The 14653-nt window shown below is 36.5% G+C and overlaps 1 protein-coding gene across 2 annotated transcripts; it reads right to left on the reverse strand.

The window, feature by feature from the left end:
• Window positions 1–1469: 1469 nt before the first annotated feature.
• On the reverse strand, window positions 1470–14236 carry LOC127409785 (lactadherin-like). Of its 2 annotated transcripts, XM_051644608.1 has the most exons (11): window positions 14089–14183; window positions 13335–13583; window positions 11859–11984; window positions 11627–11758; window positions 8170–8283; window positions 5975–6156; window positions 5644–5799; window positions 5404–5548; window positions 5047–5249; window positions 4558–4713; window positions 1470–3637 (listed from the first exon to the last, which is right to left on the reverse strand). In XM_051644608.1, exons 2-11 carry the CDS (start codon window positions 13411–13413, stop codon window positions 3494–3496), a joined length of 1437 nt encoding a protein of 478 aa, XP_051500568.1. In that variant the 5' UTR covers window positions 13414–13583; window positions 14089–14183; the 3' UTR covers window positions 1470–3493. The 2 variants fall into 2 exon arrangements, with proteins under 2 accessions (XP_051500568.1, XP_051500577.1); XM_051644617.1 differs by lacking the exons at window positions 11859–11984; window positions 13335–13583 and having other exon boundaries at window positions 14089–14236.
• Between the last annotated feature and the right edge of the window lie 417 nt (window positions 14237–14653).

Genomic DNA, 14653 nt, shown 5'->3' on the forward strand with positions numbered 1-14653 from the left:
TATTGACACCATCTTAGAAAATTCCTCTTTTAAGAGAATTTGTCACTGGTGTTATCGTCACTGCTGTTAAAACACTTGCTTCATTTGTAAAACAAAATTAAATGATAAAATAACCATCAAGTTATCCTTTATGAATACAAATAATGTCAATATGTTAAAAAATGTTTACCCTCAGATTTTATGGGCAAAAACTGAACTTAACTGAAATGTAAATACTTTGTAGTTGTAATTATTTTTATTTATTTATTTATTAATTTATTTTTATAGAATGACCCACTTATTACAATTATTGTCACTGCCTACAACTAAAACAATCATTACAAACTATTATCGGTGGATAAAACCAGGTTTGCAGTTTTGTGGTATTGTTCACTATTGAACTGGTTTGTACTGTAATAACAGTAATAAGGAAAAGGAAAAAAAAAAAGGTGTTGGCAAAGGTTTTATCAACAAATTGTACATATCTTTTCTTCATTATTTTATAAATAAGTTATTCTTGACAAGTATATATATATATATATATATATATATATATATATATATATATATATATATATATATATATATATATATATAAAGCAAATTAAATAACAAATCATGGTATTTACTCACATAGTTGTTGCTCTGTCTGCTGTCCTTCTGAATCCCAATGTTTGAGAACACTGTAAATGTCAAGTCAAGGCAGAGGATCTGAAGGACTGGCTGTGACAGCAGCTCAGGGGTCTCATTTGCTTTTAGCTCTGTTGGTCATCTCACACAACCACAATTACAATCACAAGTCTCTTTATAAAGGCAAACAAAGCTTTTGTTTGCCTTTATGAAGATTATTTAACATTTAACAGATTATTTTACATTTTCTATCATAATTTCCACTGTCAAACAGACAATGGCAAACAAATGATAAGTTTACATTTTATTTAGAATAATCTGATACATTTATTGCCTACATACCTTAACATGAAGAGAGAAGATAAAAGGCCAGGCAGGAATGCTAGTAAGTGGTGTAAACAGCATGGGTCTGAGCGGTAGGGTGTCATTTGTATAATAAGATATTTGCTAAGAAGAATGTCATGGACCTGTGTTTTAACCAATTTTCAGTTGTTCACATTTGTATTTTAATTCTAACAACAAAAAGATACTATTTGAGGAGCCTCAATGGAGTTACATATGCATGAACAACTAAGTACAACTAAAAGAAAACTAATTAGGAAATTCGCTGGTTAGCTCTACGAATCTCTAATTTCTTCCTGCCAATATATACTGGTCCAAATTCCCTCTGTCAGGTTTTCCTGAAAAGATTTTAACAGACTGTGTAACCCGCTAGTCTCACATACATTTTCTCTTCTTTCTCGCATCTCTGACTTTTTTTATTTCAAATGCAAGAAGCAGCAAACATAAAACTTGTTTATTAATGACATTGTTAACAACTTTTGTTTTACAAAACATACAAAATACTCAATATTTGCACAATTGTAAATTTTTATTCAAACCTGGTTGTTTATAAAGACTCAAATAAAAATGTATGACATGGAGGAGCTGTAGTGCAAACTAGTCAATTAAATTCATTAGAGCAACTCTACCACATACTGTTCTAGTTTAACTTGTAGTTAACTGAGGGACCCATGTATATACATGTACCACAGACAGTAAGGAATGTTGCAGAAAACATTTGTAAACATACTTTTTTCAGGAAAAAAGAAGAAAAAAAGGAGTAAAATACTATTGTTAAGCTGTTACCCACTTTCTTAAAAGTTTACATTTTTGGATTATGAATCAGTGCTGCACACGTGCTAGAAGGCAAAATAAGGTCAAATAGTGGACACCCAGAGAAGTGTGCTATATTTAAGTCAGGTTGAAAAGTTATGTTGCTTCATGGAAAGGTTTTGCTTACCTTGTTGACAGTAAAATATACTTATGAGTTTCATGGTATTCATTCATTTTGAAATACAGCAATGGTCAGTGATTGTGAGATTAACGTTTTAGTCAAGCATTAAAGGAACATTTTCTCATCATTTACTCACCCTCATGCCATGCCAGATGTGTATGACTTTCTTTATTCTGCAGAACACAAACAAATATTTTTAAAAGAATATTTCAGCTCTGTAAGTCCTTTCAATGCAAGTGAATGGTGACCAGTTCTTTTAAGGTCCAAAAAGCACATAAAGGCAGCATAAAAGTACTCCTAAAGACTCCAGTGATTAAATCCATGTATTCAGAAGCGATATGATAGGTGTGAGTGAGAAACAGATTAATATTTAAGTCCTTTAGAAGTCTCCACTTCATTTTCACTTCTACGTTCTTCTTTTGTTCTTGGAGATTCGCATTCTTCATGCATATCGCCATCTATTGGTCAGGGAGGAGAATTTATAGTAAATATGGACTAATATATTGATCTGTTTCTCACCCACACCTATCATATCGCTTCTGAAGACATGTATTTAACCACTGGATTCAGGTACTATTTAGCAAAGATGGGCCACTTCTATTTAAATGAATGGGAGAAATTGAAACACCCAATGGTAAACAGTTGTAGAAAGGAAGTCCCGCCTTCAAGTAAAAGAGCCAATCACCTTTTAGAAACAGACATCGCCTGTCAATCAACTCGATAACGCGCGTGCGCATTAGCTAAACAAGCTGTGAAAAATTCATTTTTTAAGTGTAATCTGAGGTAAAGAAGCACAATTTATCATTCCAGTGTTGTCAGATTTTATTGATTTGCTGATTTGAATTATGTAATTTGATCGTAATCTTGACCAACTGTTTATGAGATTTCGGTGTTTCCCCAGTCAAGTATATAGGAGGTGCACTGTCCTGACTGGAAATAGCCTCCTGAGAGCATTCCAAAGACGGCAGACAGTTGACTGACTTGCTAGAAAGGCTTTGCTGGAGTCTTAAAGATTACTTTTATGCTGCCTTTATGTGCTTTTTGGACCTTCAAAGTTCTGGCCACCATTCACTTGCATTGTATGGACCTACAGAGCTGAGATATTCTTTAGAAAATTGAAAAACGTCATACACACCTGGGATGGCATGAGGGTGAGTAAATGAGAGAATTTAAATTTTTGGGCGAACTATCCCTTTAAAGTATTGAAAAACTTTTGAATAAGTCTTGTTTTTGCTTTCAGGTTTATGTTGTTTTAAAATTTGAAATATTTGTAGATTTTTTCATTCATGATAATTTTATAATATCATCAACTTCTTATCATTACAAATGATCATGACAACATATAATGACAAAATTATTATTAACACAATTCAGACAAATGGACACAAATACTATAATGTAGTCCTACGTTAATTTGAACATTGTGCCATAAAGCTTATAAAATTCGATCACTTCATTTGTTGTTATTTATAAAAAAGTACCTTAAGATCATACCATCAATAAAATAAAATACTGAGCAATTCAAATGAAGCTTATGTATAATGAAAAAAAATCACCCTTTTACAACCCACTTCAGGTAAACCTAGTGTGCAGCCTTCAGCAGGGTCCCTAATCATCACAGCCCAGCAGCTCCATGCGAAGAGTTATCCGCTCATGCCACTCCCAGGGAAGAAACCGTACAAATTGGGCAAAGAAGGATGACTCAAACAAGTTCTTTTTGTGTGTGTTGTTGTCAGTGTTGCCTTGGAAAATCTGCAGAACAATCATTCAAAAACAGTCATTTTTTTTGATTGACAGAATGTACTACTGCACCCTACACAGTGCATTAATGCTGCCTTCATGTGCTATTGGAACTATCCTAATTATGAATGCGTCGCATTCAAGTGCTTTGTTTTAAAAAAGAACAGCATGACGACGCCAGGTTCATTCATACATATTTCTTGAGGAACTTTTATTTTGACACCATAATACTCAGTTAGCCTGCTGACGATTATTGAATTCTGGGCAAATACAAGCTATTTTCACGGTGTAAAAATTTACAACATGTATCAAATAGTTGCTGATATACATAAATGAATATGACCAAAATGGCAAGTACTATCAATTAGCTGTGTTTAGATAAATGAATAAAACCTGCCATTCACTACAGAAACTGTAATCTCCTTCAGCCATGTTGAAAGTTGACGTCTCCTCCAAACTGGGAAACTCGGGTATCAAAATTATCTCTGAGTTTCCCAGTTGTAATTACGACTTGAGGCGTCGATCATGTGCAACTTCCGAGTGGGAAACTCGTATTTGCGATAATTCTGATAGCATGTGAAGGCAGCATAATACTACACAAAGAGTAACTGAGGGGGACGGGAACTACAAGCACCCTTTATTATATAAATATAAAGAAGGACATGAAACAATATACATGATACCAAGAAATAAATTCACAAGTTATATTTAAAATCAGTTGCGGATTTAGGCATGGGTGACATGGGCAGCCGCCCAGGGACCGGTGTCAAGACAAGTGGGCACCCTGAACTCCACCAGCCATCTCATTTACAATCACCAACACCACCGCCCCCCCCCCCACACAACTTTGGGGAATGCTGAAGCAGTTTCGCCCAGGGCGCCATACAAGCTAGAACCGCTACTGTTTAAAATAGAGATGTTATTGCTGTAACCTTATCTGTATTCGTTATTTGATCCTTCACAATGCTCCATGACTGCCCATCATCACTGTACGCAATCTTAAAGGCCGACACAAACTGCACAATGCCAAAGTCTTTTGCTCCCTGAGTGATAATGCCAGTGATCCTTTTAGGTTTCTCCAAATCCAGCTGTAGAGAAAAATAATACATTAAACATCAGAAACAAACTTCAAACTAGTCTTTAGTTACCTGCAATATAATTGATGTGAAATCTATCAAATACATTATTGTTAGTTAGTTATTTAGATGACTTAGTTATTTAGAAGGTTTCTCTGTAAGATATAAACCCTTCACTTTACATTATATCTCACTTTAAATTTTCTAAAATGTCTAAAAAACATTTGTCAAACCTTTTAAATAAACAGAAGGGAAATAACACTGATGTCAGAATAAAATAAAAGCTTTGTGTAAAATATGCATGACATCTCTATTCCATTTTTTCAGAAAAGTAACAAGTCTGACCTGGAACCACTCTGAGCGGTTGTTGCTAGCTGCTGTCCAAGCGTTAGTCTTGCCTTGTTTGTCCAGGCGAGCATAGTGGGGGTGCCAGGTAAAGGCATCTATACCCCAGGTGCGGTAAGCACTAGATGCTGAAAGCTGTCCGTCAGTGATGAGACGTGACTTCATGCCCAGTGGATCGGTGCAACCAATTGCGCTGGAGTACACTGTCATGTTAGGACAAATAAGAATGCTAAATTGCCAAGAATGAGAAAAAAATGTGTTTTTCAATTTTTATTGATTGATTTATTTTTTTGTGAATAAATTTGCCTCAGAAAAGAAAAAATCCAAATAGTGATTCATAGTTAGAATTGCAATTACCATTTAGCTCACAGCCCACAAGTTCCATCCGGAGAGTACATGCTTTATGGCACACCACAGGAATGACGCGAATATACTGGGCCACAATGGGAGGGTCAAATATGTTTTTCGTGGTTCCATCATTATCTGTATTACCCACAAACACCTGAAAAAATAGAGTCAATGGAGAAATTAGTAGCTTCAAGCACCTAAAGAACATTTGAGTTGGTCACTATTGATAATGTTCACAATGTTTCTTACTCTGTCTTTTCTTTGGCCATCTGCTCTGTACATTGTGTAGATTTTGCCATCGAAGCTGGATGCCACCTTGAAAGCCTTGACAAACTCAGCCGTCCCCATGCAACTGGCTCCTTGGGTGATGATTCCAGTGAGATGCATCTTTTTCTGCATATCAATCTAAAATGAAAAAATAAGGGAAAGTGTGAATATCTTTTCTAATACCAGATGTACACAAAAAGAAACTGAATTATTTAGTTGCATCTAATTAATTCAATCAAAGTGTCTGGAATCACAACAGATAATATTCAGACCCATGGTATGGAAAATAAAACCAGTGGACTATTTGGCTAACCTCAATCCAGGGGTTTTTGTCTTGGGGTGCAGAGCTCCAGGCATTGACAGGTCCCTGGTTGTTGAGGCGGGCAAGCTCAGGTCCCCAGTGCTGAAGCCCTAGAATACCAGAGTGAAAAGAGGAAGCAGAGATCTGGGACTCTCCAATTCCCCCTTCCTCCATTCCCAATAGAGATGTACAGTCTGCACCATAAAAAAATATGATGGTCATTTAATAAGGTGTAAGGTCTTGCAGTCTGTTTTATATTCTCCTACTTAAAGGTGCACTCAGTAATTTTTCATTTAAAAACTTACCCCTAACGAAATGAATAGTACTCTTGAAAAGTATTTAAAAAAATAATGTCCACTCACATGAGATGAAGACTCAACCTTATTAAAGCTGTAATTCTACATGGAGAGGTTCTCCAAATGGGAGTTGCCATGTTGAATTAAAATGACAAGCCGAATAATACTCACTTTATCTCAGTAAACCTCTGTTGTTTGACATTTTCACTCCATTATACTGTACATTATGACAGACTGTGAATAGTGCATTACTTCAATAGCATCAGTAACCAAAAACGATTGATTTTACATGATGCTGCATCCAAGCCACTAGGTGTCAGTATAAGTCCAAGACGACTGCAATGCACGTTATAAACAAAACATTACTGAGTGCACCTTTAATGTTGTATAGCATATTTCCACCAAGTTTATTACAGGCCTTAAAGTTGACATGAAATCAAAATTGACCCTATTTATTTAATTAATGCATGTTACTGGTCTTATTGTGAATGATTCATCCATACACATTTGCTATTTTATAAAACAAAAATTTGACCCCGTAATCTTTCATTAAAATTATATATGCTGTATGACTGACTCTTCTCTACTGATGTATGCAAAGCCACGCAGCAGTTAAGCCAAGTTTTTAGCCAGTTTTAACCCTGTCCCTTTAAGAGCCTTTCATGTAAACAAACCCCGTGTCAAAGCAGCTAATGCAGAGATGAAGAGATGTTTCGGCTGGTTCCCTCTCAAAACAGCGTTCTCAAACCCAAACTACCTTGGTTACAGGCCTGCTGGCTTGTATTGACATTTTGAAGGTGGAGGAATAATAAAAGCAAATTTGTGGTTGTGTTCGAGAAATTTCAAGCCTGAATACTTCCAGAGATGATCACTTCTGAGTGGGCTTCTGAGCGAGTCTGATGCTGCAAAAGTGGCTGGAGTTTATTCATATTTTTTAATGCAGGCATCTTTTGGAGGTATTATGGGATGTACAGCACAAGTATGTGTTATTTTTTCCCTTTATATTTTTTCCTGTATTGTTATTCAAATGTTGAAATAGTGTGATCTTTTACTCGCTTGTTTCTCATTCATCTGCATTGGACTTGCACAACGGCTCCAGACTCGTAGTGAGCAAAGACAGCGATGTGCTGTGTGTTTTTATGGGCTGGTAATGTTTTATTGTTGTCAGTTCGATCATCGTTTGGTTCTTAAGTCAGTGGAAAAGCAGGCCGGTATTGCAGCACAGTGGAAAGGGTGTATGTGCGTGTCTGTTTGTTGAATGCAAACTCGCATTCAGGTCAGCCTTCATTACGGTATGCAACGCCCACTTTTCACAATCCAATCAAAAATCAATTAATAAAATCAACTACATTTTTTCTTGTTCTATAAGCCATTTCACTCGGAAATACGTCACAATACGTAAGTTGGTCACAATTTCCATTTCACGCCAACTTTAAATGTATTTAAAGACCCAATGAAAAAAGGTCCGACAAGCCAAGTTTTCTTTCATGTTTTGATGTATTTCCTATTGAAACAGGAATTTGGGACAGGACATGTTGAAAACAGCACAAAAGCCACAGGCAACAGGAAATAAGCCATAAAACTCCAATTCTAATTTTATGGTGTCTTTAAAGTACCTTGAAATTTTTTTACCATATATACATGACACCAAGAAATAAATTCACAAGTTATATTTAAAATCAGTGGCGGATTTATGCATGGGTGACATGGGCAGCCGCCCAGGGACCGGTGTCAAGACAAGTGGGCACCCTGAACTCCACCAGCCATCTCATTTACAATCACAAAGACAAGACAGACAAGGTTCGGCAACAGGGCACCCTTGCAGTTGACAGAACACTATGGGACTCAAGAATAACAAAGGCAATATCAAACATGCTAGGGAGAGATCAGAAATCAAAAACAGATACTCACGTAGCTGGCATTGCTTTCCAACATATGGAGAAGGGCACTGGCAGGTGTAGTCTCCAACCAGATCACGGCAGAGGCCTTCATTTTTACAAGGCTGGTTTGCACAGTCATCCACATCTGAGTAAAAACACCAAAAATAATACAGAAATCTCAAAATGACTATAATGCAACTTTAATATAAGGTAAGTTGGGCATGCCATAATCTGTGGCTAAAGCATACTTCCAAATAACCATGTTGTCTTCAAACAGTGGCATTGACCAAAGTCAGTTTGGTATTGAATGAAAAATATGATTGTATTAATGCTCTGCAGAAAAAGGGAGTAGAGTTGTAACTGGAGCTTAAGTATGTATATTTCAAAGTGTGTCTTTTGACAGATTTTAAGATGTTTGAGAGTTGAGAAATGGCAATGCACATATGTGAGCTCAAACACATATTGCTCACAGACTTCTGGAGGTCACAACCTCTGATAAATGCAGACCGGAGGAGTGCAGTGAAACATCTGCAAAATGACAAAATTATAAATAAGGATGTACAAAACTCAAACTTAGCATTTCACTCCCTGGTTCCACTGTGCCACTGTATCTATCATTATGTGGATCATTACTGGAGTAGTGTCTGCTAGGTGCACATTATGACATTGGACTATATTCCATAGTAAATACACACATGCACAAGCTGAAGCACAATGCAAGATGTTACCCCTTGTCTACTTCCATCATCTAGCCTTATTGAGGTTTTTTAAAATCTCCACTAAGGGGTAAACTTCTCTTTTTTAAAGTGTGGAGCAATCCATATCATTCGTTGATCAAATATACTGTGTATGACAAGCAATGTAAAAACTTTCAGAGTATACAGTAAGTATGCACAATTTTAAGAAAAATGTGTAATAATGACAGATGCATTTACATTTTCACTGTATATATTAATCAGTGGGCTGATGTTTACCACAAAGATTGGTACAAGTACAAATTATTACAGAAATAATCCTTATTCCTGCTGCTTCATGCAGAAACCCAGTGTTTCTCCTATTTCTTGAGGTCTAAACATGACACAGAAAGGTTGTAGACTAAAAGACCAACACAACATTTACGTCACCAATAACAGAAGATGTTTTGCCCCTAAACTGTAAAGAGGATTGAAGAAAACATTATTCTACTCAAAGCCCAGATACAAAAGCACACATACAGTACAGCGCACAAACACGCGCATGCATGCACATAAACAAACACACCTTTGCACATATGCACAGATAACCAGACAAGGCTGAGAGTTATTATTGAAGTACTATCCATCATCACCACCTTTTTCCTGACTTCTCCATGGGTGGCACCATTACGGCGAGCTACATCCTCTCGGAAGCTCCACACTTCCACTTAGTTGTTGTTATTGTACGCTAGAGCTAGACAAACATTACTGGTGATGCCGATCATCGGAGGCTTTTTTATTTTTTCTCTCCCCTTTTCTCCCCAATTTGGAATGCCCAGTTCTCTATGTCCTCGTGGTGGCGTAGTGACTCACCTCAATCCGGGTGGTGGAGGAAGAATCTCAGTTGCCTCTGCGTCTAAGACCGTCAATCCATGCATCTTTTCACATGGCTTGTTGAGCGCGTTACCGCGGAGACCTAGCGCGCGTAAAGGCTCACGCTATTCTCCGCGGCATCCACGCACAACTCACCACGTGCCCCACTGAGAGCGAGAACCAAATTATAGTGACCACAAGGAGGTTAACCCAACGTTGCTTAGGAACAACCACACCGTCTTTTTCCAGAGCAGCCTGTATTTCTCCTGAGATTACCTGTGGGTTTTTCTTTGTATCCCGAACAATTCTTCTGGCAGTTGTGGCTGAAATCTTTCTTGGTCTACCTGACCTTGGCTTGGTATCAAGAGATCCTTGAATTTTCCACTTCTTAATAAGTGATTGAACAGTACTGACTGGCATTTTCAAGGCTTTGGATATCGTTTTATATCCTTTTCCATCTTTATAAAGATCCATTACCATGTTTCACAGGTCTTTTGACAGTTCTTTTCTGCTCCCCATGGCTCAGTATCTAGCCTGCTCAGTGCATCCACGTGAGAGCTAACAAACACATTGACTATTTATACACAGACACTAATTGCAATTTAAAAAGCCACAGGTGTGGGAAATTAACCTTTAATTGCCATTTAAACCTGTGTGTCACCTTGTGTGTCTGTAACAAGGCCAAACATTCAAGGGTATGTAAACTTTTGATCAGGGCCATTTGGGTGATTTGTGTTACCATTATGATTTAAAAAGGAGCCAAACAACTATGTGATGATAAATGGCTTCATATGATCACTATCCTTAAATACATTTTTTTGCATGATCAGTCCTATTTTCAAAATCAATGCCAAAGTTTCACAATTTCTGCCAGGGTATGCACACTTTGAGCACAACTGTATAATGTTTAGTTGTAGTGCTTTCAATATAGCAAAGGGTGAATATAATTTAGAAATCACTCCTTTTTTGTTTTTATTACCATTTTTCATACTGTCCCAACTTTTTCTGAATTGGGGTTGTATCTATCTATCGTAGGTATGTACTGCATGTATATATCGTTGACTGTCTTAGCTGACAAACAGCGGTTTCCAGTCTACCAATCGCTGTGGGTGATTTAAAAGAGTGCGCTCATAAAATGTGATGTCATCCATAGCAACTAGGTCAACTCCACCTTACTTTTATCTTAAGATTTCCTTAGTAAAACTTGTTCTTCGTAGTTTTGTGAATAGGTTTTAAGCAAAAACTCCTAGCTAGTAACTCTTTGGAGAACTCCTAGTGGTAAGATAAAAATCTTTGTACTGTAATTACGGGCCCAGAATCGAATAGGGAAATCTGTATCAATACCTAGCCCTAATACAGAATTATGAGTAAGAGCCAAATGTAATCAACCTATGCTGGTTTGGATGTTACGTCCCATCCCGAATGATTACAATGGCTTTTAAACATCTGTCCACTGTGCTGGACATCATGCATTAAAGGGTTAAAATCATACAGGAAAAGGGACTTGTATGGACTGGAAAAGCTGAATAAATCCTATTTAAAAGTCACTGGTTACAGCTCTCTCTAATCACTACTGACCGCTCAACATCCTAGCTGTCTCTGTTGTTTACAGCAGTGCCATTGTACTGAATGTACATTTCTAAGCTTTAGCCCAATGAAACAAAGTATGGCAGAAAAGATACAGCATGCTGTGGTCCTGCAGCCACAAAAATCGTTTTAACATGAATTAACCACCAAGTGCGTCACAGGTTATAGTATTGCATAACTGGACATGAACACAATGTGTGTGCTTGTTCAATTTTAAAAATTAATTTCATTTAAACTAAAGACTTTAGGTTTTCAATCACGATTGTCATGGTGTTTTCTTAACAGTGGCATTGACAGTAAAAAAGCTTTTTCTAAATCTAAAATTAGTAAAAAAATAAAATAAAAAAAACTTACTGATCTGGCAGTGCACACCCTCGAACCCAGGTTGGCATTTGCACACATACTCGCTAAAAACATCTCCTCTTCTAGAGTTAGTGATCACCTCACATGTGCCATAGTTTTTACATGGGTTTGGGTTACACGGACCTGAAGCAACAACAAAAAAAAAGTATAAGTTCTGATGTGAATCTCACAATATCTAAAAGGGTAAGGACAAGTAAACAACAGATCAAGGAACATATCTGACCGCTCTCTGTGGCATTGCAGGTATCTCCAACAAATCCCTCAGCACAGATGCAGAAGAAGGGATCTTGTCCGATGCCAGTCACACACGTCCCTCCGTTATGACACAGGTTCGCCTTGCAGTAATCTCCTATGGAGGCACGCATAAGCATGGAATGGAATTAGCTCTTATGTTCTAATTCGGGAAGGGACTGAGTGGTCCTGCATATTAAACTGTGAAAGGTAAAAAGAATTAAACAGAGAAGAAATGCTTTTCATTCCTCTAAACAGGATCAGAAGAGTACAAAAGATAAGTTATGTGAGCAGCATAACCAATGTGGATGTTGAGTTTTTAAATACAGATGGACACTTCAAGTGTAGGACAAATTGCATGCTATTTCTAGAAAAGCATAGATGAAAAAGGGCTGTATAACCATTATTGGACAAGTATGAGTGCGACCCATCAGAACTTGGCCATCACAGTAATAAACATCAAAACAGTAGCCTAATTAAATGCTGATTGCATTCTGTTTAGAAAGCATCAACATTCATTTTTATTAGCATAAAAAAAAAGGCATGAACAGAATGCAAGAATGTGGAATGCTCTTAGGCACATGTTCCAAAGTGACAAGTTACACAACACGTCTGCCGAGAAGCTGGGAGATTTGTGCCATGTTTACTCCCTGAGCTCATTAAGATTACACATGGAGGCTAGGACAGTACTTCTTGGAATAATACTGAGCAAGAAATCAAAATTATACTATATATTACGAACACTTTCTTATCAAATGATGCACAGGTTTACATCCCAGCATCATGTGGTTGTTGTGAGTTTATTATCCAAAGTAGTGTAAATCTCCTTCCACCTGTCCTCACAATAGACCAGACATCTCTGTGTCATCTGGGCAGTTTACACTTATTGATATCCACTCTACATTTAATTACATTAATGCATTTATCTGGGTTGCATTTATCAGAATTATTTGAATAAATGAATAAGACAAATGGAAATAGTTACCAATATGTTAATTTAATATGAGATAAGACAGATGGCTCGTTACTATATTAAAACCAAGTCTGTCTCTGACATATGGCCAGTAAGACATTATTTTAGAGTAGTACTAAGATGGAATGAGGACAAAAGAAATGCATAAGCCTAAATCTGAGAAATGTTCATTAACCACAAAAAACAAGCTCCTTCCCACAATAACAAACATGCACTCATGCACATGAAGTTGAAAATATTCTTGCCTTCCATTTGCTTTATTATCTGTCACTAATACCAAAGATAAAAAAAAGTACTTACAGCTATTGCCAAAAGATAGAATAAACAAAACTAGTATTAAATAACTAATTTTAAGCACAAACTATTATAACTGCAGTGAAGCAGAGGCACTCAATGCATTCAGCAAGGTTCAGCAAAAAAAATAAAATAAAAAAGAATACAATAAATAAACAGCCATTGAAAAATGTACTTTTAGATTGTAAGAGTATTACTCACCATTCACATAACAAATGCAGCAAATTATTAAGCTGACAAAAACTATTTTACAGGAACAAGTCAGACTCGAAGACTTCATACTGGTACTTTACTGATTCTTAATTCCCAGAGCGTTTTCTTTTACTGCAAGCTCTCCTGACATCATCATCCTCAAACGTGTAGCTGCGAGACGCCAGACGCTCAAGCACCGGGGGCGCGCACTGCTCACGTGCATGGCTCAGCTATTTCAGGAGTTGTACTTGGCATACACTATGGAAGCCCATTTCCGCCACATAGAAAAAATCAAATTTATGAGATAAAATGTCATTATGTTGAAATAAAAAGTCATATGAGATACAAAGTCAATTTTGAGACTGAAAGTCTTTATGTTGAAATAAAATATCAACACTGGGATCAGATAAAAAAGTAATTATGAGATGCTAAGTCATAATTAGCCTATGAGATAAAAGTAAAAATTATTAGATAAAAAGTCATAATTATGAGATAAAATGTTATTGAAATAAAAAGTAAAAATTATGAGATGCAAAGCCATAATTTTTAGATCAAAAATCATAATTAAGATAAAAAAGTTTTAATTGTGAGATAAAAAGTCATTGTTGAAATAAAGTCAAATTTTGAGATAAAAAGTCAAAATTATGAGATAAATCATAATTATGAGATTGAAAAGTCAAAATGTGTATATAAAAGGTCAGAATTATGAGATAAAAAGTCAAAATTTGGACAAGTAAACAACAGATCAAGGAACATATCTGACCGCTCTCTGTGGCATTGCAGGTATCTCCAACAAATCCCTCAGCACAGATGCAGAAGAAGGGATCTTGTCCGATGCCAGTCACACACGTCCCTCCGTTATGACACAGGTTCGCCTTGCAGTAATCTCCTATGGAGGCACGCATAAGCATGGAATGGAATTAGCTCTTATGTTCTAATTCTGGAAAGGACTGAGTGGTCCTGCATATTAAACTGTGAAAGGTAAAAAGAATTAAACAGAGAAGAAATGCTTTTCATTCCTCTAAACAGGATCAGAAGAGTACAAAAGATAAGTTATGTGAGCAGCATAACCAATGTGGATGATGAGTTTTTAAATACAGATGGACACTTCAAGTGTAGGACAAATTGCATGCTATTTCTGGAAAAGCATAGATGAAAAAGGGCTGTATAACCAAATTATGAAATAAAATGTCGCCTCAAAATTAATATTTAGTATTTAATTATGATTTAGTATTTCATAATTCACTGATTCTTGAAATAAGGGACAAAACATGCCCTACATAGAAAAGTCCTATTTATGTTAAAAATCAAGAAATTCATAATAATAG

The sequence above is a fragment of the Myxocyprinus asiaticus genome, chromosome 2, assembly GCF_019703515.2.
Source record: "Myxocyprinus asiaticus isolate MX2 ecotype Aquarium Trade chromosome 2, UBuf_Myxa_2, whole genome shotgun sequence".
NCBI classification, from domain to species: Eukaryota; Metazoa; Chordata; class Actinopteri; order Cypriniformes; family Catostomidae; genus Myxocyprinus; species Myxocyprinus asiaticus.

Excerpts from the sequence above, each read along its gene's own strand:
- LOC127409785 (XM_051644608.1), bottom strand. The coding sequence starts at position 13,413 with ATGAAGTCTTCGAGTCTGACTTGTTCCTGTAAAATAGTTTTTGTCAGC. Across the intron at positions 11,985-13,334 it reads CTGCATTTGTTATGTGAATG|GAGATTACTGCAAGGCGAAC; the intron begins GTGAGTAATACT and ends GTGCCTCCATAG. Across the intron at positions 5,800-5,974 it reads ACAAAAACCCCTGGATTGAG|ATTGATATGCAGAAAAAGAT; the intron begins GTTAGCCAAATA and ends TTTTCATTTTAG.